This window comes from Hesperophylax consimilis, chromosome 9 (genome assembly GCF_061612785.1).
Source record: "Hesperophylax consimilis isolate HC1 chromosome 9, BYU_Hcon_1.0, whole genome shotgun sequence".
NCBI lineage: Eukaryota > Metazoa > Arthropoda > Insecta > Trichoptera > Limnephilidae > Hesperophylax > Hesperophylax consimilis.
The window spans coordinates 26824991-26843496 of record NC_142844.1 but is presented as its reverse complement, the minus strand read 5'-3'; the positions used below and the strand labels follow the sequence as shown (position 1 = coordinate 26843496).

General features: G+C 38.1%; 2 protein-coding genes across 5 annotated transcripts in view; one reads left to right on the top strand and one right to left on the bottom strand.

Annotated features, from left to right (window-relative positions):
- The window catches only part of aub (piwi like RNA-mediated gene silencing protein aubergine), a 29675-nt gene extending 19185 nt beyond the window's left edge, over positions 1–10490 (bottom strand). The window contains exons 1-4 of one of the 4 annotated variants that reach the window (XM_089635843.1): positions 10272–10490; positions 3861–4245; positions 1986–2096; positions 479–638 (exon numbers count right to left, since the gene is read on the bottom strand). In XM_089635843.1, the coding sequence (XP_089491969.1) occupies positions 479–638; positions 1986–2096; positions 3861–4239 (650 nt within the window). In that variant the 5' untranslated portion in view covers positions 4240–4245; positions 10272–10490. Of the gene's footprint in view, positions 1–478; positions 639–1985; positions 2099–3859; positions 4246–9905; positions 10042–10271 lie in introns of those variants that run through there. The other 3 variants (XM_089635844.1, XM_089635841.1, XM_089635842.1) reach the window with 3 other exon arrangements.
- A 2586-nt stretch (positions 10491–13076) lies between these two features.
- On the top strand, positions 13077–16507 carry RpL9 (ribosomal protein L9). The gene is made up of 3 exons (XM_089635840.1): positions 13077–13187; positions 13470–13718; positions 16159–16507. The coding sequence occupies exons 2-3, from the start codon at positions 13478–13480 to the stop codon at positions 16485–16487; spliced, it is 570 nt and encodes a 189-aa protein (XP_089491966.1). The 5' UTR covers positions 13077–13187; positions 13470–13477; the 3' UTR covers positions 16488–16507.
- The last annotated feature ends 1999 nt before the right edge of the window (positions 16508–18506 follow it).

Sequence of the window (18506 nt, the reverse complement as noted above, 5' to 3'; positions counted from 1 at the left end):
AACATTTCAACTTAACCTAAAAACTACATTAAAACCTTGAAAGTTTGAAAAAAAGTTATTTACATTTTTTACTTGTACCATCATGTAGAAATAGGCCCCCAAGTTAGCGCACTTTACCCCCGAACACCCTTTACAAATGTTTATTCCCATGTAAAACAACCTTGTGCAAAAAATAAATATTAATAAATACCCAAGACTTGTACCCAAATACGATTGTTTGTTCTGAAACTTTTAAAGGGGTATAAGGATGACGCGGGAGTTAAAGGTAGAGGAAGTCAGGGATGCCTGAGGAAGACATGGCATGATCAAATTAATAGGGTCATGACAAGAGTTAGAATAAGAAAAAATAATGTGTACAAGACGATATAGGAATGTGAGTAAAACAAAGAGTGTGTGCCGAGACAGAGTTTGGCGGTCTGTCCTCTCCGCCTACCCCTGCAAAGAAACAGTGCAATAGCAAGTTAGTTTGACAACTCACCCTCCAATCTTCTCGCGGTGGACCCTCATGAGGGATTGGCGAACACGTGTGCGGTCTTCAGCAGGTGTTATGTCCACCCGGTACATGTAAAGGCACCACGATGGAGTGGTGTTAATCTTAAAGTAGTTGGCGAGAATCTTAACTGGGATACCAGAGGTTCCTGCAACAACGTTAAAACAAATAAAATATGAATAAAAGACAGATTATTTCATACAAACTAACGACGGAGAATCACCTTCCGAAGTTGGCGCACTTTACCCTGAAAAACCCTCTTGGATAGAAGTGTAGAGGGCCTCCGGATAGCTCTCACCAGACACGGCATGTGACTATCGCCAGCAGTGCATTTCACTTTTAAAATTTTCCTAGTATGCAATATGGTTATAGCACATTAATTAATGGGGGTACCGCAGACATGTTTACAGACTTCTCCATTCATTCACTACGCTAAGATACATTTGGAAATAACTTAATAAATAACACTGCCCCGTCAGTGTTCGTAATATCATCTCGAGAGTAAAGGAAACGCAATCATTGCAGAAAATCTCGCAAAACAGTTTAATTTCACTGCACACGTGTGCCAATGTGTGAATGTTATAGCTCTAAGATTGTAAATTAGTTTTCCTAAACGAATCCATCCAAGATACATTGGATTACACAGGATCAAAGTAGTATAAAATACACGTCGCGCATGCGCACGGGATGAGTAGTATATCTGCATTAACGTGTGATTAGCAAACAGCGTAATTTGTTTTGCTAATGTAACCGTTTGGCAGACCGAGCTGTCTCGATACCACCCGATGCTGTCCCCGTAGTATGGTAAAACAAAGTTTTCTGCACAACTAAGTTGTGCTTCACAGGAGTCTCATACTGGATTGCCAGAAGATAGCTCCAATAATGACCCGACGATCGATGACTCGGGCACAGATGTCGTTGTAAGTTACGTGAAGACTCGAGACAAGCAGTGCAATGCACATACCAAGTAACCACCTCTGGCTCACTCCAGAAGATAGATGGAAACTCGAGTAGAAATTGGCTGAGAAATGCCATTTCATACACCCCATCAGAGCTACTTTTAAAAAAATGTATAATCTTAGATATTCATCAATTATACATTAAGACTATTCTTATATACATATGGAAAAAAATATCATCAAAAAAACACAACAAAATATTCATACGCGTTACTCGTCACACATAAAATGTGTAATTCCTCCAACAAAAATAGCATTTGCCCAGCGACAATTTTCCTATATTGTTCCCAAGATATTCAATTCACTTAATATAGATATCAGAAAATCGGAAACTGAACATCTTTATATAAAAAATATTCAGAATTGGCTATTGGTAAAGGGAAGGAACTATTGCAAAGAATGTCTCGTGTCACTAAATTAAATTAACTGCTCTTTTATTCCTCTGGCTACTCCGGAGGACCTTGAATGGCTCCCGAGACCAAGAAGTTTTATCTGACCTACCCACCACACAAAAGAAAAACAAATATTTAGTGTACCCTTCTTGGAGTTGACGGCAGCAGGTTTGGTGCGGATGAAGGGGTTCTCCGGCATGACACGTCCTCCGCCCCTCATGTTACCTCTTGCTGGCCCTCCTCCACGCGCTTCATCTGTAACAAAAACACCATTATTATCTTCTAATACTTGTTATCCACAGAATGAACATCATTTCCCAGTCGGTGATTAGGGCAAGGAAAATGGCTTAATTCATTTTAAATGTTACACGGTAATCCGTCATAAGATTATCCGACCACTACTATATTCCACTGTCATTTTTAAATACATCTATTTGAATTTCGATTTTGTTTCCGTGAATGAATGAATGCAAATCTTGGAAGTGGATATTAACCCACTTCCTGACATCCAATGGAGCTGAAACTCAACAGATATGACTTGTTGTCTATGACAATGCATTCTATCAATTATTGGTGGCAATCATGCATACACATGCAGCAGTTAAAACATGAAATAAATGTTTACTCATTTGACTCCAGTTGGTACACGGTTGGCTCCAGTCCCTGGAGTGGAAGGTTCAATAGGTTGTTTTTTTAAATATATATTTTTAACCCGTAAGCTGCGGATCGCATGCATTGTCGTTGCCCGTTTAAGTACCAGCTACTGCGGGTCGCATGCATTGTCGTTGCCCGTTTAAGTACCAGCTACTGCGGGTCGCATGCACTGTCGTTGCCCGTTTAAGTACCAGCTACTGCGGGTCGCATGCACTGTCATTGCCCGTTTAAGTACCAGCTACTGCGGGTCGCATGCACTGTCGTTGCCCGTTTAAGTACCAGCTACTGCGGGTCGCATGCACTGTCGTTGCCCGTTTAAGTACCAGCTACTGCGGGTCGCATGCATTGTCGTTGCCCGTTTAAGTACCAGCTACTGCGGGTCGCATGCATTGTCGTTGCCCGTTTAAGTACCAGCTACTGCGGGTCACATGCATTGTCGTTGCCCGTTTAAGTACCAGCTACTGCGGGTCGCATGCATTGTCGTTGCCCGTTTAAGTACCAGCTACTGCGGGTCACATGCATTGTCGTTGCCCGTTTAAGTACCAGCTACTGCGGATCGCATGCATTGTCGTTGCCCGTTTAAGTACCAGCTACTGCGGATCGCATGCATTGTCGTTGCCCGTTTAAGTACCAGCTACTGCGGATCGCATGCATTGTCGTTGCCCGTTTAAGTACCAGCTACTGCGGGTCGCATGCATTGTCGTTGCCCGTTTAAGTACCAGCTACTGCGGGTCGCATGCATTGTCGTTTTTCACTTTTACGCACTAATTCAGATATCTCTGTATAAATTTTAAAACTATATTTTGGTTTGAGGCGTGGGTAAATTTAGTTCTCTCCATTTCCGAGTGATAATACATTTGAATTAGTGTCAACTTTATAGTGGAATGTTCCCGCATTTCTGTGACTCAGTCTGTCTCAGTATTACTAGCTGTAACCCGTCACGCGTTGCTGCAGCTCAGTCTGTCCCAGTATTACTAGCTGTACCCCGTCACGCGTTGCTGCAGCTCAGTCTGTCCCAGTATTACTAGCTGTACCCCGCCACGCAATAGTCTGTCTCAGTATGAAAATGAGTTTTACAACAACAAATGTGAAAAAACATGGTTTTTTCACTACTGCTTCGGCCAAGCACTAGGTAAGTGTTTAAAAAAATTTGTTTACCTTTTTACCTTTCACAGGTGACATCTATATAATATAGGTATATAAAAACACATGTATTCCAATGAAACATTATTAAAATTTCAAAACATTCAGTGAAGAACTTTTGGTACTTCCTAACCTTGATCTTCAGCTTCATGAATCATAGATCCGTATTCAAATATCTTAGAATACACATTTTCCTGCAAAAATGATTGCTAATTAACTAACCTCCTCCTCCTCCTCCTCCTCCTCCAGAACCTCCAGATATGGCCAAATCTGCTATTGGCCGGACCAGATCTGATCCTCTAGCCCTTCCAGCGGGTGCTGGGGCCGAAGGACGGGCCGCCGGTTGCTGCTGCGGCGCCTGCGCCTGCTGAGGTGGGGGGGCCCAAGCTCCTTGTGGAGGCGCAGCTGCTGCCGCCCTGGGCCCCCATGCCGGCGGGGGACCGGCCGGGGCGGAGGGACTGGGTCCCGCCGGGGCGCGTGAACCTCGTCCTCCACCTCCCCCCGGGGCTCCTGGCCCGGCAGGTCCAGGGCCCCCAGGTCCACCTCCTCCACGGGCTTGGCCCCTACCCCTTCCTCGAGCTCTCCCGGCACTATCACCCATCTCTAGCTGCAAATAAATAAAATAATTGTGTATTACAGACTACATCCATTAACAATACATACAAATGGTAACAATATTATCTGCTAAATACCTAATTATATATTTTGAGGACAATCTTCAAGAATTATGTTGAAGATATTTAGCAGTTTTTTTTAAAATTCTTCTTTGGGGATCTGGTGAGGAGACACGAAATGAAAGATGTTGTGAAGGTCAGAGTGTTTATTTGATGAGTCAGTTTGCCGTGATGAGAGTGGACGTAGGACAGATGTAGTATTCTCCAGATGCAGGCGGTGATGGCAGGTCAAGCGCGGGTCTCGTTGACCGGACTCGTTGACTGTCAGGCACTGGCGATCTTGGCAATCAGTACTCCAGTGCTGACGGGAAGGCCGAAGGTGCGGTGGACCTTGTAGGCGGTTGAACGGGAACTGAGTAGACCAGTGAGGATGCTGCGTGTCCTCGTGGTGGTCATGGTGAGTGGATGAAGCGCTGGTCAGAGACGCTGGAACCAGGGCGCTGTAATCCATGTAGCGTTGGCCAGGGACGGCGATCTGGGCCAAAGCGCTATGATGATGTCCCGATGGAGTCCATGAGCAGAGCCGGGAAGAATGTCCTTCACGCAAGTGAGGTGCGCAGATTATCACTCGTTGAGCACCTTGTTAACTGATGGCGGATTGATGACTGACTGACTTCTTCATGCTGTCGCTTTTAAAAGGTGAAGAAGCTTCTGGAACAATTTGGTTGCTATGTAGAATTTTCCAAACAAATAAATAAAAGAACATCCAAGAAGCTTGTTTGGAAAAATCGAGACTTCTAGAATTCCGTTCGAATGAAGTAGTGGCTTACCACTACACTTCTAATTATGTAATGTATTTTTACTGGTAAGGCCCATTTGCATTGGCATCTGTTGTCATAAGTTTACTATTAAGTTTTATTAAGAACACAACGAATCTCTTTGGATTTCAGTCTTTCTAAAATCTAACTCACAAGATAACCTAAAGATAACTTCCGCTTCTAATATATTTTACATTTGTTAGTTAGTTAAGATATTTCGAGAAATATTATTTTTTTGAAGTAAAATAGCCTTGCGTTAGTGTAGTGTCTGACAACACTGTAAAGGCGGTTCGGAACTGCTCGGGTAGGGCGAGCACTTCCGAACCGGTAGCTTGAGCTACGGGCGCTGGTGGAAGCAGGGCCAGACGAGAAATCACCCCACTAGCGAGCAGACGTTACCAAACCTCTATTGAACAGCTCGGTTGTAATAAGCATTATTCGTAATAAATCTGTAAACGAATCTTAAGAGTTTCAATCTACAACGAGCCTTGAGCATCATTAAAAGTGTAGTAAACAATATAAGAAACACCACAGAGAGAGCGGATGGGACTAAGTCACGCCCGACTTTATTTGACTTTGGATTTATTCCGTCTTAAGTTAGATCAGTTCCTCGTGTTACATGATGATATCACGGAGATTAAAAAAAGGGCATATCTGATTAACTTGCTCGAAGCGGAGACTTTAACCCTTCTGACTAATTTATGTTTTCCGACTAAAATAACAGATGTTAGTTATGAGAAATGAATTGAATTTCTCAAGAAACATTGTATTAAATGCAGATCACTTTTTAAAGAGCGCGAATCGTTATTTTCAAGCCAGACAGGAACAGAACGAATCTATAAGGGAATTCGCAGCTAGGCTCAGAGGTTTGAGTACTTATTGCCAATTCGGTACAAGGTTAGAGGAGAATTTGATAGATATTTTCGCAATCGGTCTACTCCCGGGTCCGGTACGCGTAAAATTGTTCATTGAGGGGCCTAAGCAAAGTTTTAATCAACTGGTTGAGCTTGCAATGGCAGCGAAAGGTCCGATCCTAGGGAAGTGAAATCGGAAGTAAATTCAGTGGGGAGGAACTCGAAACCTTCTCCCCAGGCGCGATCGTCTGAGGATCGGGCATATAATAAGAATCCGCGAGGGCCAGATAAACGGTATAGGACGTTTTCACCGACGAGAAAATGCAGCATCTGCTGAAAATTAAGTCATGACACGCGTGATTGTAGATTTAAAGAAGCAAAGTGCTTTAATTGTGGCAAATTAGGGCATTTACAAAGAAATTTCAAGAACGGATCAGTAAAATCACTTTGGAATTGTAATAATAATAATGTTGATAATGTTTCATGTGTTAAGGCAATCAAGGCACAATTGAAATTGAATGGTAAATTTTTCAAAGCTATGATTGATTCAGGTTCGTCAGTTTGTGTTTTTCCAGAAGCTTTGTTTTGAAAACATTTTGTGAATGTACAATTGTCTCCCAAGTCGCGGAACATTTCGGGGTACGACGGAAATAATTTGCGTGTTGTGGGTAATTTAAAATTCGAGGTCCAGTACAATAATATTGTTAAATTTGTAACGTTTATTGTCGTATCGAATGGATTAGAACTGATAGTTGGTAGAGATTTCATGGAAGCTTACAACTTAAACATTATTCCAGGACAAAGTTTCATTAATTCGGTTTCATCAGGAAAGGAGGGTTTAGATAAAATTAAGGGGAAATTCCCAGATGTTTTCGCCCGGAAACTAGGACGTTTTAATAAGTGAAAGAAGATGCAAATCCTTTTTTCTGTAATGCAAGGCCAGTACCATATGCAATTAGGGATAAAAGTCATTTATATGTGTGGCCTAATTCAGGGAAGGTCTGGAGTAGGTTACACCTAGATTATTGTGGGCCATTGGCAGGGAAAATGTTTTTGGTCTGAGATTTATTTTCGAAATGGGTCGACTGTATAGAGGTTCAAAGGGCAGATTCAGCTAATACAATATTTGAATTGAGAAAGTTATTTGCTAATTTTAGTAACCCTGAACTAATAGTTTCAGATAACGGAACAACATTTACGAGTGAAAGTTTTAAACATTTCCTACAGGAAAACAATATTAAATTCATGACATCACCTGTGATGCACCCCAAGAGTAATGGTCTCGCTGAGAACTCAGTAAAAACTACCAAGGGGTTCCTAAAAAAAAACTTATGGTAGGAAATAAATTTCAGGGGGATTATAGGGATAAATTGTTACATTTTCTGTCCGATTATAGGAATACTCCACATTGTACGACTGGAGTCGAACCAGCAGTATTACTGTTTGGTAGGAAACTAAGGTCTACATTTGACAGCTTGATTCCGACAAAGAAAAAGCAAGGGGGATCTAAACAGCTGGAGTGGGTAAATGAAAACATTCTAGCTAGTCAGCGTAGACAAACTAAAAATTATGGTGGTGTGAAAACCAGAAATTTCAGTGTGGGACAGAAATGTCTGGTGAAAGACTTCAGACAGAATAATAAATTTACATGGGTAAAGGGAATTATTACACGTAGAATTGGAAAAAAAATTGTATTTGATTGAAACTTGTGATTCACATTTAGTATGGAAGCGACATGTTGATCAGATGAGGAGCTTGTCTGTCAGCTGGAGCAAAGATATCTTAGATTTGCCAGATTCCGCATCTGACGGCACGAGGACTGAGAAGGAATTGTCCAACATGTGGAGTGAGTTAACGGTTTTTTCTCCTGATTCCAGGTTGACAGAGGGAGAGGAAGCGATGCTGGATGGTGCCGGAGTGATACCTAGTACTTTGGGGGTACATTCAGAACGGATACCCAGTACTTCGGGGGTACATTCGGAACCAGTACCCAGAACAGAGGAAGTACATTCGGAACCAGTACCCAGTACAGAGGAAGTACATTCGGAACCATGGTCGAGAAGACTTCGACCGAGATGAATCCTTCCCAAGAAAGATACAAATGGTCTTATGTGAATAGTGTGAATAATGTGGATAAATTTGAATTATAAATAATGTGTAATAATGGAATATTTAAGAAATCGTAATTGTAAACATGTTAATGTAATAGAATCTAAAATTGTAAATGTGTAAATAAGATATTTAATACCAGAGTAGGAAATAAAAATTAACATATTTTGTTTGGATAGTGAACATAGTTATATATGTCATTGTGCTGGTAACGCTTGTTTAACCTTTTTAATGCCAGTAGGTAGAAGTGTAGATGGCACAGCAGGCCGTGAATTTTTAATCAAAATAAATCATTTTTAAATCTTATTTTTATAAATTAAAAACATTACACCTTGAAAGGATATTTAAATGACTTACCAAATTTATTCAATATTCGACGTTTTTGCTTCCCTTCATTTAAATAAATATATTTAAAAAAAAAACGGGACATATGTATGATATAGAGGTTCAAAGAAGAGCGAGTAAACTCGCTATTTTTCTATGGCTGGCCTGCTGGGCACGGCCAAGAATGCGAGTAAACTCGCTCTTGGCACAGAAGCGGTTAAAAGGGGGAAGGTGTAGTGTCTGACAACACTGTACAAGCGGTTCGGAACTGCTCGGGTAGGCCGAGCACTTAGGTAGCTTACGGTAGCTTGAGCTACGGGCGCTGGCGGGAGCAGGGCCAGACGAGAAATCACCCCACTAGCGAGCAGACGTTACCAAACCTCTATTATACAGCTCGGTTGTAATAAGCATTATTCGTAATAAATCTGTAAACGAACCTTGAGAGTTTCAATCTATAACGAGCCTTGAGCATCATTAAAAGTGTAGTAAACAATATAAGAAACACCACAGTAATAGAACATCACAGTTAGCAACAAGGTTTAATACAGGATGCTAGTTCCGTAATTTTGTGTAAACGTGAGCTTATGGATTAGAATTCTAAGAATATTTGAACAAAGGAATGCCATAGCACTGTAACATACATAACATTAAATAAGTCAACAAGACATAGAAAACAAATGATGAACTGTGATTATTTCATTCAGTGTAATGAATAGGATGTTTACACAAATATCATATTATTATTAATACATAACAAGGTTTTTTCCAGCACTTTGTTTAGATTAATAAATATCATTTTGAAAGCATGACTTTTGTTCTAAAATCACAATCTTTAGTTGATACCATTTGAGTGGTGGAGATGGAGTTTGGTTTTCGATTTGGCCATTCAATTTAATTAATATGATATCTCCAAATATTAATACAGAAACGTATGAACATTCGATTTAATAAATATGATATCTCCAAACATACAGAAACGTATGAAGAAAAATGAAAATATTATTGAGTTTTATCATGTTTTCCATCAAAATAAGCGTTTTTCAAAATAAATTAAGTCATATGAGGCTTTCCTATAAATAAATACAATAGAATTTGCTACAGGCGTATAAATTTTTCATAAAGGATTTAGTTAATTAGTTGGAAAAGTAGTCTTGCATAAATCAAAATACACTGGCGTTCTTGACACATACCTACTTTAAAAAATAAGATTCCCAGAGGAAAGCTAAGGGTAACGCCGACACACCTGTCAAGAGATGTCAACATTTTACTTATTACAACAATTACCTTCCTTCGTAAAACGCAAAATTCCCTAGTCCCTGAAGTGCAACGGAGTCAGGTATACGTTGGGCGCAGTTATTGATTTGTACCTAAAGAGAATAAAACTGCACGCAAGGTCCTTTCAAATATTATTGAAAAAAAAAAGCTATATTGACAATATTACCTAATAACGTAAGTTCGCGGCGGATTCAAATTACCAAATAAATTTGACATCAAACGAACGCCGACATTCTGATTGTTATGATACAAGAAACTTGACAATACTAATACCCACTCGAGAAGAACTGTGCACTTCACAATCACAAATCGGACGATAAAACTAGGTTTGACTGACACTGTTTTCGAAAGCTAGATAACAAGCTTCGACAGCGAGAGGTGCTTTGTTTGGAGGCCATCTTGAGATGTGAAAGCACGTGTAATAATAGTCAGTTTTTATTACATGCTACGAATGATATAATGAAAAATTAACACATCGGTTAACACAAATTATGATAACAAAATTAGCTGGCTTCAAAACAAAAGTGGTTCAACCCCCCGAGGTTAATGTCTATATAAAGATAACCTAAAGGAAAATCTATTCCGAATATCCGGTTCATAATTTAAAAGTATCAATGCAATAATATGAAAATCACTTACCTAGCAAAAAAAAACAAAACAGTACACCGATTTAAAAACAATGGCGGCAACCAGCGTTGGCTCGGTCTGCAGAAGGACTTTGTCGTCGTCAGTGAGCGTCAGCGGGAATATTAAAAATGAGGACAATCCGACAAGGATAGGAACAATAATAAATATTATCACAATCACATGAAAATGGCGACGCACCGTTGCAATCAAGAATGCAATGGCAGCATAATAAATAAGTTGCACCAACTTAAGTGCCCTATTGCCCTATGTCCTACAGAAAAGTGGTTAGAACAGTGGTTTATCCATAAATAACTCACGGTTTATCTATGGTTTAAAAAACCGGCAAGGAGAGATTTGTATTGCAATATACCTACAACCAATGACTAATAACTGTTCAATGCCTACAACAGATACAACGGAACCGGCAGAAAGTTTGAAAAAATAATTATCTTCCAGATGGTGACTTTTCACGATGTGACTCCGTAACGATCAAACTCCCTCCAGAATATTCAGAAATCAATTATTTTCACTAAACTCAATTTTTTTTATTGTTAAAAATCTTGTATTTCAATGTTAAAAATTATTATTTATTGTTTTTGTGTTTAATTCGTTGAACTCCATTTAATTTTTTTAAATACCCCCACAAAATACCCCTTCAAAATATCCCAACAGAATATGAAATCTATTGTTACAATTATTTTTATCAGTAAATTGGTTTAACCGGTAATAAAACATTTTAAATTGGGAGAGGGGTAAAATAAAATCATATTAATAAGTCGTCTAAACGTGGCTAAACCGCAGTTTGAAAATGGCCTTGCAGAAATTAATAATTATATTATTAAATTTGATTTTAATTAAATTTAAAAAAAAAAATTAAAAATTATTATTAAAAACTTGTTTAAGTTTAAGAAAATATATTGTAACTTTTTTTCATGAAAGTAAGGAACTCCGGTGAAACACAGTATGGTCTAACAAAATATTATATATTCATATAGATAGATCAACAAACGCCGATTATGAATACACAGGTTTTATTATAATTACGTAGACTTAATAAATCGTTACATAAAATAATAAAACACCAACTACATACAAATGCACTGCTTAGTCGGCATCACTGCATCGGCGGATTCTGATTCTGATGTCATCGACATGAACTAAACAACCTTAAAAGGCTTTTTAGGTTCATATCATCGAGTAGAGAGTGGTTTATTTATGTCGAGTAGATTCATTCTTGTTTTACATGGAATTTTTTATGGTCATCAAGTAGATTAATTATTCTAGTTTAACGTAGATTTTTTTATGTGTCGATTTTGTTGAATGGCCTTGCAGAAATTAATAATTATATTATTAAATTTGATTTTAATTAAATTTAAAAAAAAAATTAAAAATTATTATTAAAAACTTGTTTAAGTTTAAGAAAATATATTGTAACTTTTTTCATGAAAGTAAGGAACTCCGGTGAAACACAGTATGGTCTAACAAAATATTATATATTCATATAGATAGATCAACAAACGCCGATTATGAATACACAGGTTTTATTATAATTACGTAGACTTAATAAATCGTTACATAAAATAATAAAACACCAACTACATACAAATGCACTGCTTAGTCGGCATCACTGCATCGGCGGATTCTGATTCTGATGTCATCGACATGAACTAAACAACCTTAAAAGGCTTTTTAGGTTCATATCATCGAGTAGAGAGTGGTTTATTTATGTCGAGTAGATTCATTCTTGTTTTACATGGAATTTTTTATGGTCATCAAGTAGATTAATTATTCTAGTTTAACGTAGATTTTTTTATGTGTCGATTTTGTTTTGATATAATATCTAAGTATCTTTTTTGAATGTTGGCGAAATTGAAACCTAATTTGGGCGACCGCTCTATAATTTAATTATTGAAGACAAGCGCGGAGAGCAGCGCCCGGCCAGGCGAGAGTCCGTTCAAGTCCTAGATGCAACCGTATCTTTTTCTATTTCAGATTTTCGTTTAAGAATCGCTAATACTGTCTTCAATATTATAATTTTAGTTTAACTCAATAAGTTATTAAAAATAGATGCTCTAGAAATGTTGAAAATACAAAAAAAACTCTCAATATTGATGGAAATTGGATATTTCATGGGCATCCAACACGGACAATCAACGAATGGTAGGTAATCTAGAAAACTCGAAGCAGATGGCGCCAGTATGGTTGGCGCTCATTTGCATGACTTAGCAGCTGTGTGATACGGTTTAAAAGATATTGTTGTGGATTTATAGGCATTATTTAAATGTTTGATTAATGTGGTGGTAAGAGTGTCAAATGCTAAAATATAAATTGAGAAATAAAATTGCAAAAGTAATTAAGAGAAGTAAATCTCAACTTATTGATTGTTTACAAATAAACTTATCTAAACATGCTTAACAGAATAAATTGAAAGATGAGAGATGTGTTTTGCTGTTTAATTTCAGAATGTCGCCGTACGACTGAAATTTTACATATTTTTTAATTTTTGGCATAGTATTGATTTATGTAATTTTTTTACTAATATACTTTTATTATGTTACACTACAGTGTCCCTCAACTGAAAATAATAAAACGCGAATTTATTTATCCTGTTGGTTGGTTTAGTCGCAGGTCTCTCTCATAATATATGTTGGCTTGGCCTATTTCACAATATCGCTCGCCATACATACCCTTTGGGAATTGTAATATATGTTGACATTTGAATAATCCCACATATAAGATTATATACATATAACATATAAGAGTACATACATATAAGAGTATACCTCTCGTGTAAGACTTGCAAAATACTCATTTGGACGTGAAGGTAGGCACTTGTTCATTTTTTTGTACGTTCTCATTTTCTTGGTTTGACAGTTGATATCACGTTGGCAACACTTTTGTAGCCTTTTCCGGTCGGGACACCGTAAGGTGAGTTTTGGTTTGGCTAAAATATTTTTTAAATCGCCGGTCATCTGCCAAAATTAACAGTTGTAATTGATCAAGTGTTAACTTATTTATATATCAGATTACCGAAGTATGTTTTAGCCAAATATTTTGGTCCACATAACTTATATAGCTTTTATATCGTCGAGTGACCCAGTGTTGTTTTTTTTTGGTTATGTGAATGCAATGCTGTCAATATTGTCACATTTGGTGTAATGTGCTAAGTTTAAGTGATTTACATTTCATATATTTTCATTTTTATTCCAGAACCCAAAATGAAGCAAATTGTTTCAAACCAGGTTGTCAAAATCCCGCAAGGGTTAACAGTCCATGTTAAGTCCCGCTTGGTGACTGTGAAAGGCCCCAGAGGAGTCCTCAAGAGGTCCTTCAAGCACTTGGCCCTAGATATTCGCATGGTCCACCCCCGAGTGTTGCGAGTTGAGAAATGGTTCGGCTCCAAGGGAGAGTTGGCTGCTGTCAGAACTGTTTGCTCACACATTGAAAATATGATTAAAGGTTGGTTATATTCAGTAATTAAATGCTCTTTATTCATTCGACTGCTTTCATATCACATCACACCGCAGTTTGCAGGTGAACATGAGATATCAATATACTGAATAAACTTCATACAGTATTCACTCAGATCTTGTCAACTGTAAACTCTTGAGTTTCCCTTAACAATTGCTACAATACGTTTACAACCAAACAATAAGTTAAACTTCTAATATTGATGCGGTGTATAATGTATCATTCAGTGTTTTCCAGATTTAGTGCGGCAGAATAAGCATTTGAGAATTGGTACACAATAACTTGTTTCAGTTCTATCACAAAAACGATACATTATTTCCTGCGTGGCAGTAGGTATTTTATAATCAGTGATTCAATCTGATACTCCCAACTCTTTAAAATCTTCAGGAGCGCAGCCTTTTGTCAAACCTTATGATTCCAAAGCCCTCTTCTATCTCCTCACATTATTAACAGCAGTGCTTGGCCCGAAGAGTCCCTTGAGCAGAGTAAAATCCTGTGTTTTGTATTGTCAGTGTATTTGTTTACTTTCGAAATTAAAGTGTAGCCCTTTTCAAGCACAAATAAGATCTTCAAAATAACACTTCGCAGGTATTTCATGCTTGGATTGTGCAATTGATAGGATGCAACCAATAATAGGATAAATAAAAATAAGAAGTATATTCGTACAAAGTAGGGTGTCTCCCCAAGGAGTTCTACGCAATCCTCAATTAAAATAGATCTTCTTTCAGTTGTGTAGGAGGCTAGTCTATGGAGGGAATGAGACATTGGAAACAATTCCAAGTCTCTGTAGTCATAATTTTTCTCAAATTTGGTAAAATGCATTTCCGTAATTTAATTATGTAGTCATATTCAAATAACAAAATAGGTAATCATTATCCTTACTTATAGAAGCGGTGTGAATATTACTCTGCGGGTGACTTAAGAACAGTGATGGACTTGACTTAGTTACAAGGTGTTTGTTTGATTAAAAGGCTCATGGCCGGCTTTATCACACCAACGTTGAATGGGCATATAAAAATGTAATTAGTTAGACCGCATGCCTTTAATTATATATCATTACTTACTGCGAATGTCACAAATATTTTTTTTTGGTTATAGTAAGTGACACAGAATTTTCTAAAGTTTTGTGTTACAATATTGTACCTTAAGTTATTTAATAGTGACTTTACAATAAAATAAATAAAAGTTTGGTTGTAACTAAACTAGTGATAGATAAATTAATAATAGTACTGAAGATAAGTCATCAAAACCAATGAAATTTATAGACATGTTGTAGAGATCTCAAAAGTGACAAGCAAAAGACACGGTTATTGTAGTACTTTCAATTTAGTATTAAACTGTGTGGTATCTCTGATGGATTATACGGCAAATACTAGTAAAAGCCTAAGAATGACAAGATTTTAGGCACCATTAGAGAAAGGGAGATAACGAACGTAACATCATGTAGTTTAAGAACTACAACCTACTGGCAGTAGGTCATCTCGTACAGCATTTCGCATTTGGCATAAGTATAGGCGAATGGATAAAGAATGTACCTTGTATTCGCTGCGACTCTTATATCTATTTTGCCCATACTCACATGTTCTTGTGAATGTCCATCTTTTTCATTCATGAATAGCATTTAAATTTAGAATTTGCTGGAAACATGAGTGTTTGTTAACTGACACATTTTCTTTTAATTTTGTAAGACCATAATGGTTCTAGATGTATTGTAAAGTCATTTGTCAAAATGTTGAAATTTGCATGTCACAAGATACGTAGATATGTGTATATGTTTTACCCATGTTCACTTTGAAAGCTCGTTGCATATTTGGAGATAACCGAAAAACTAATTTTACTGTCGTTATCAACTCTTTAATATAATAGACTTTAATCAACTGCAAAATAAAATTTGCAGTAATTTAGAATAAGTTTCCTAATAAAACTAAATAAATTCCTGACTTTGGGGAAGACTGACTTTAGATTGGGGATTATTCCCGGGTACAACGTCACTGGCACGTTGGCAACGTCACCTTCTTAGTTAGAATAGTAATGAGGACTGTTATAGATGTTTATTTTGCATATTATTTTATGCACTGTTGGAAATTATAATTTTGAACAGTCGAGATTTGGTTTTAACTACTAACTCAAATGTTTTGGTAATGAACCACGTTTATCCAAAAATATGCTCCCCTCGAATGAATATTTCTCTGATTATATTTAGACCACTCTGCTACTTTTCTACAACCTTGGTACACTTTTAATAATTTGCGAGGATAGTTTCAGACTCTGTGTTAATAATAATTCTCATTTAGTGGTCTCGGTCCTATCCCCTAACTTTGCAAATTGTTGACATTATCTAAAGTACAAAGGAACCTCGTAGAATGTTGAAAGCCCAATGTGAACACCGATGAATAGTGTTTAACAATATGTGTGTGTTTGTCTTTAGGTGTGACAAAGGGCTTCCTGTACAAGATGCGTGCCGTGTATGCCCATTTCCCCATCAACTGTGTCACCATCGAGAACAACCAGGTCATCGAGATCAGGAACTTCTTGGGCGAGCAGTACATCCGGAGGGTGAGGATGGCCGACGGCGTGACAGTGGTGAACTCCCCCAAGCAGAAGGACGAGCTCATCCTCGAGGGAAACTCCCTGGAGGACGTATCCCGGTCCGCAGCCCTCATCCAGCAGTCCACCTCCGTCAAGGACAAGGACATCAGAAAGTTCCTCGACGGACTCTATGTGTCTGAGAAGACTACCGTTGTGCAGGATGAATAAATAGACCTTTTATAAAAGTACCTTAATGAGCATTTTATATTCTTTCACCTTCCTCCACTGCCTCCTAATACGTTCAGTACTCACCCAACTTCCATCAAATAAAGAGAAGGGATGTCGCCAACATTACAAGTGATTAAAGTGAAAGAATCACTGTTAGTTTTGCATTGTGCAACTACCATCATATCAGTGATCAGTATCAGTGAAGTGTAGATTTAGATTAGTATCGGTATTACTGTACATACCACTAAAGTGATTGAAAATGAAATCCTTCACTCCACAAGAGTCAAAATGTCTAAGTCGAAGGTTAAATACAGGGTAAAAAAATATGATGTACATATTATGTGTAATTTTACTTCCATTTTCTGTATTTGTGATAAACTAATTTCGTCACACCTCTCTCTTCACTAATGCAGAGTTTTACGTAAGGACAATATAATATTGTCCCGTTTCATCTCTGTGAACAGCCTTGTCCGTGCTTGATACAACAATTGACAATGACGCATGTTGCCAACGAGTTTGTGTAAAATATTAGGTCTTTTAAACAAAGACGTATTGGTATTTCTGGAGGACAAACTAAATAATAAACGAAAGATGAGCGCTGAAAGCTAAGATACGTACGCTTGGAGCGATTGACTATTGTCTTTTCACACGTGGACATGCAGTGGGGTTGTGAGACACTGTCCTGCGGAGATAGCCTGTCTGTCTATATATAAGTCAATGGTTGGTTCATTGTCATGTCCTCCAAATTTCTGTTCATACCTGGAAAATACAACATTGCGCTGTCCCTGTGTGAACTAGGCATTATAATCGATAAGGAAAATAAAGCTACATTCTGATCCAATATCTTGTGGAATGGCCACGTCCAGATTAAAACCTAACGCTACAGGATTTTTCACCCAACGTGAGACATGACTTTCCTTAAAATTGATTTGAAGGATTACTCCTGAGCGAAAGATGGTTCCATGATAACTCGGTACATTTAAAAAGTGAAGGCATACCTGCCTCCAAGATTGAGGGGTTGCACTTCTTTCATAAACCTAACCTACATAATCTAGTTTTCGTTACATCACTTAATATAATATGTATTACTTTTGAAAGGTATGTTGAGTTGTCCTGTTACCGCCAAAAACACCACAAACTATCACAATTGGTTTCCTGATTTCCCTCCATCCATTGATGAATTTGCTCTACATGGGAAATCAGCTCGTAAAACCTTTTTTTAAGATAGCCATGCAGCTTATGTAGAGCTCCATCCTCCCTGGAAGGACTGGATTTATCAGAAGATACCAAGTTGTTTTACGGTCTGTGGTCCATATGGGATAAGATGTCTGTTTAGCGGTGGTGTTGAATGTTTGTCTCCTAATCCTTTACAATTTGGGATGCGAGTATGGGTACCGCCGCCTCGGGAACCGTTTATTGGATAACCAACACCTCTGCCATAGGTCACCCCAAGTGGTTTGTTATGTTAAGTGACTTAGCAGGGGTTGCCGGGTTCATGGGGTGAGTTTTATCCGGGTCTTGGCGGCGGATGCGTCTGCGCCTGTTACCAACAATGTGGCAGGTCGGATCGGAAGAGACTGGTTGAGGGAGACCTTTTCGAGAGACTCTCGGAACATCGCCTTGCACCGCAGTGGGAGGGATGGATTCTTACGTCTGTCACTCCTGGACTTGCTGACCCCCAGATTCCTACCCACCCATACCTTTTTCCTTCCCAGAACTTCCCTCCTTTCCTAAAAATACCCTCCACACAGCATCCCCAAAGATGAAATAGGCCATGAGGTGAAATATTATCCTCAGGGCCACCTATGTGGAGATAATGTAAAAAACTAAAAGAACTTCGTTGTATGGGCTGCGGAAGGAAGTCCTCTTTGAACACCTGGATAATTTTTCATATATTAAAAATCAAATTTGATGCCTGAAATTACCTTTACACTTCCTCGAAGACTGACCTGTTGTATTACCTGTGCATTAAAAATTAAATGCAGCTAATTTAGATGCACGTCGAATAATAAAAATAAA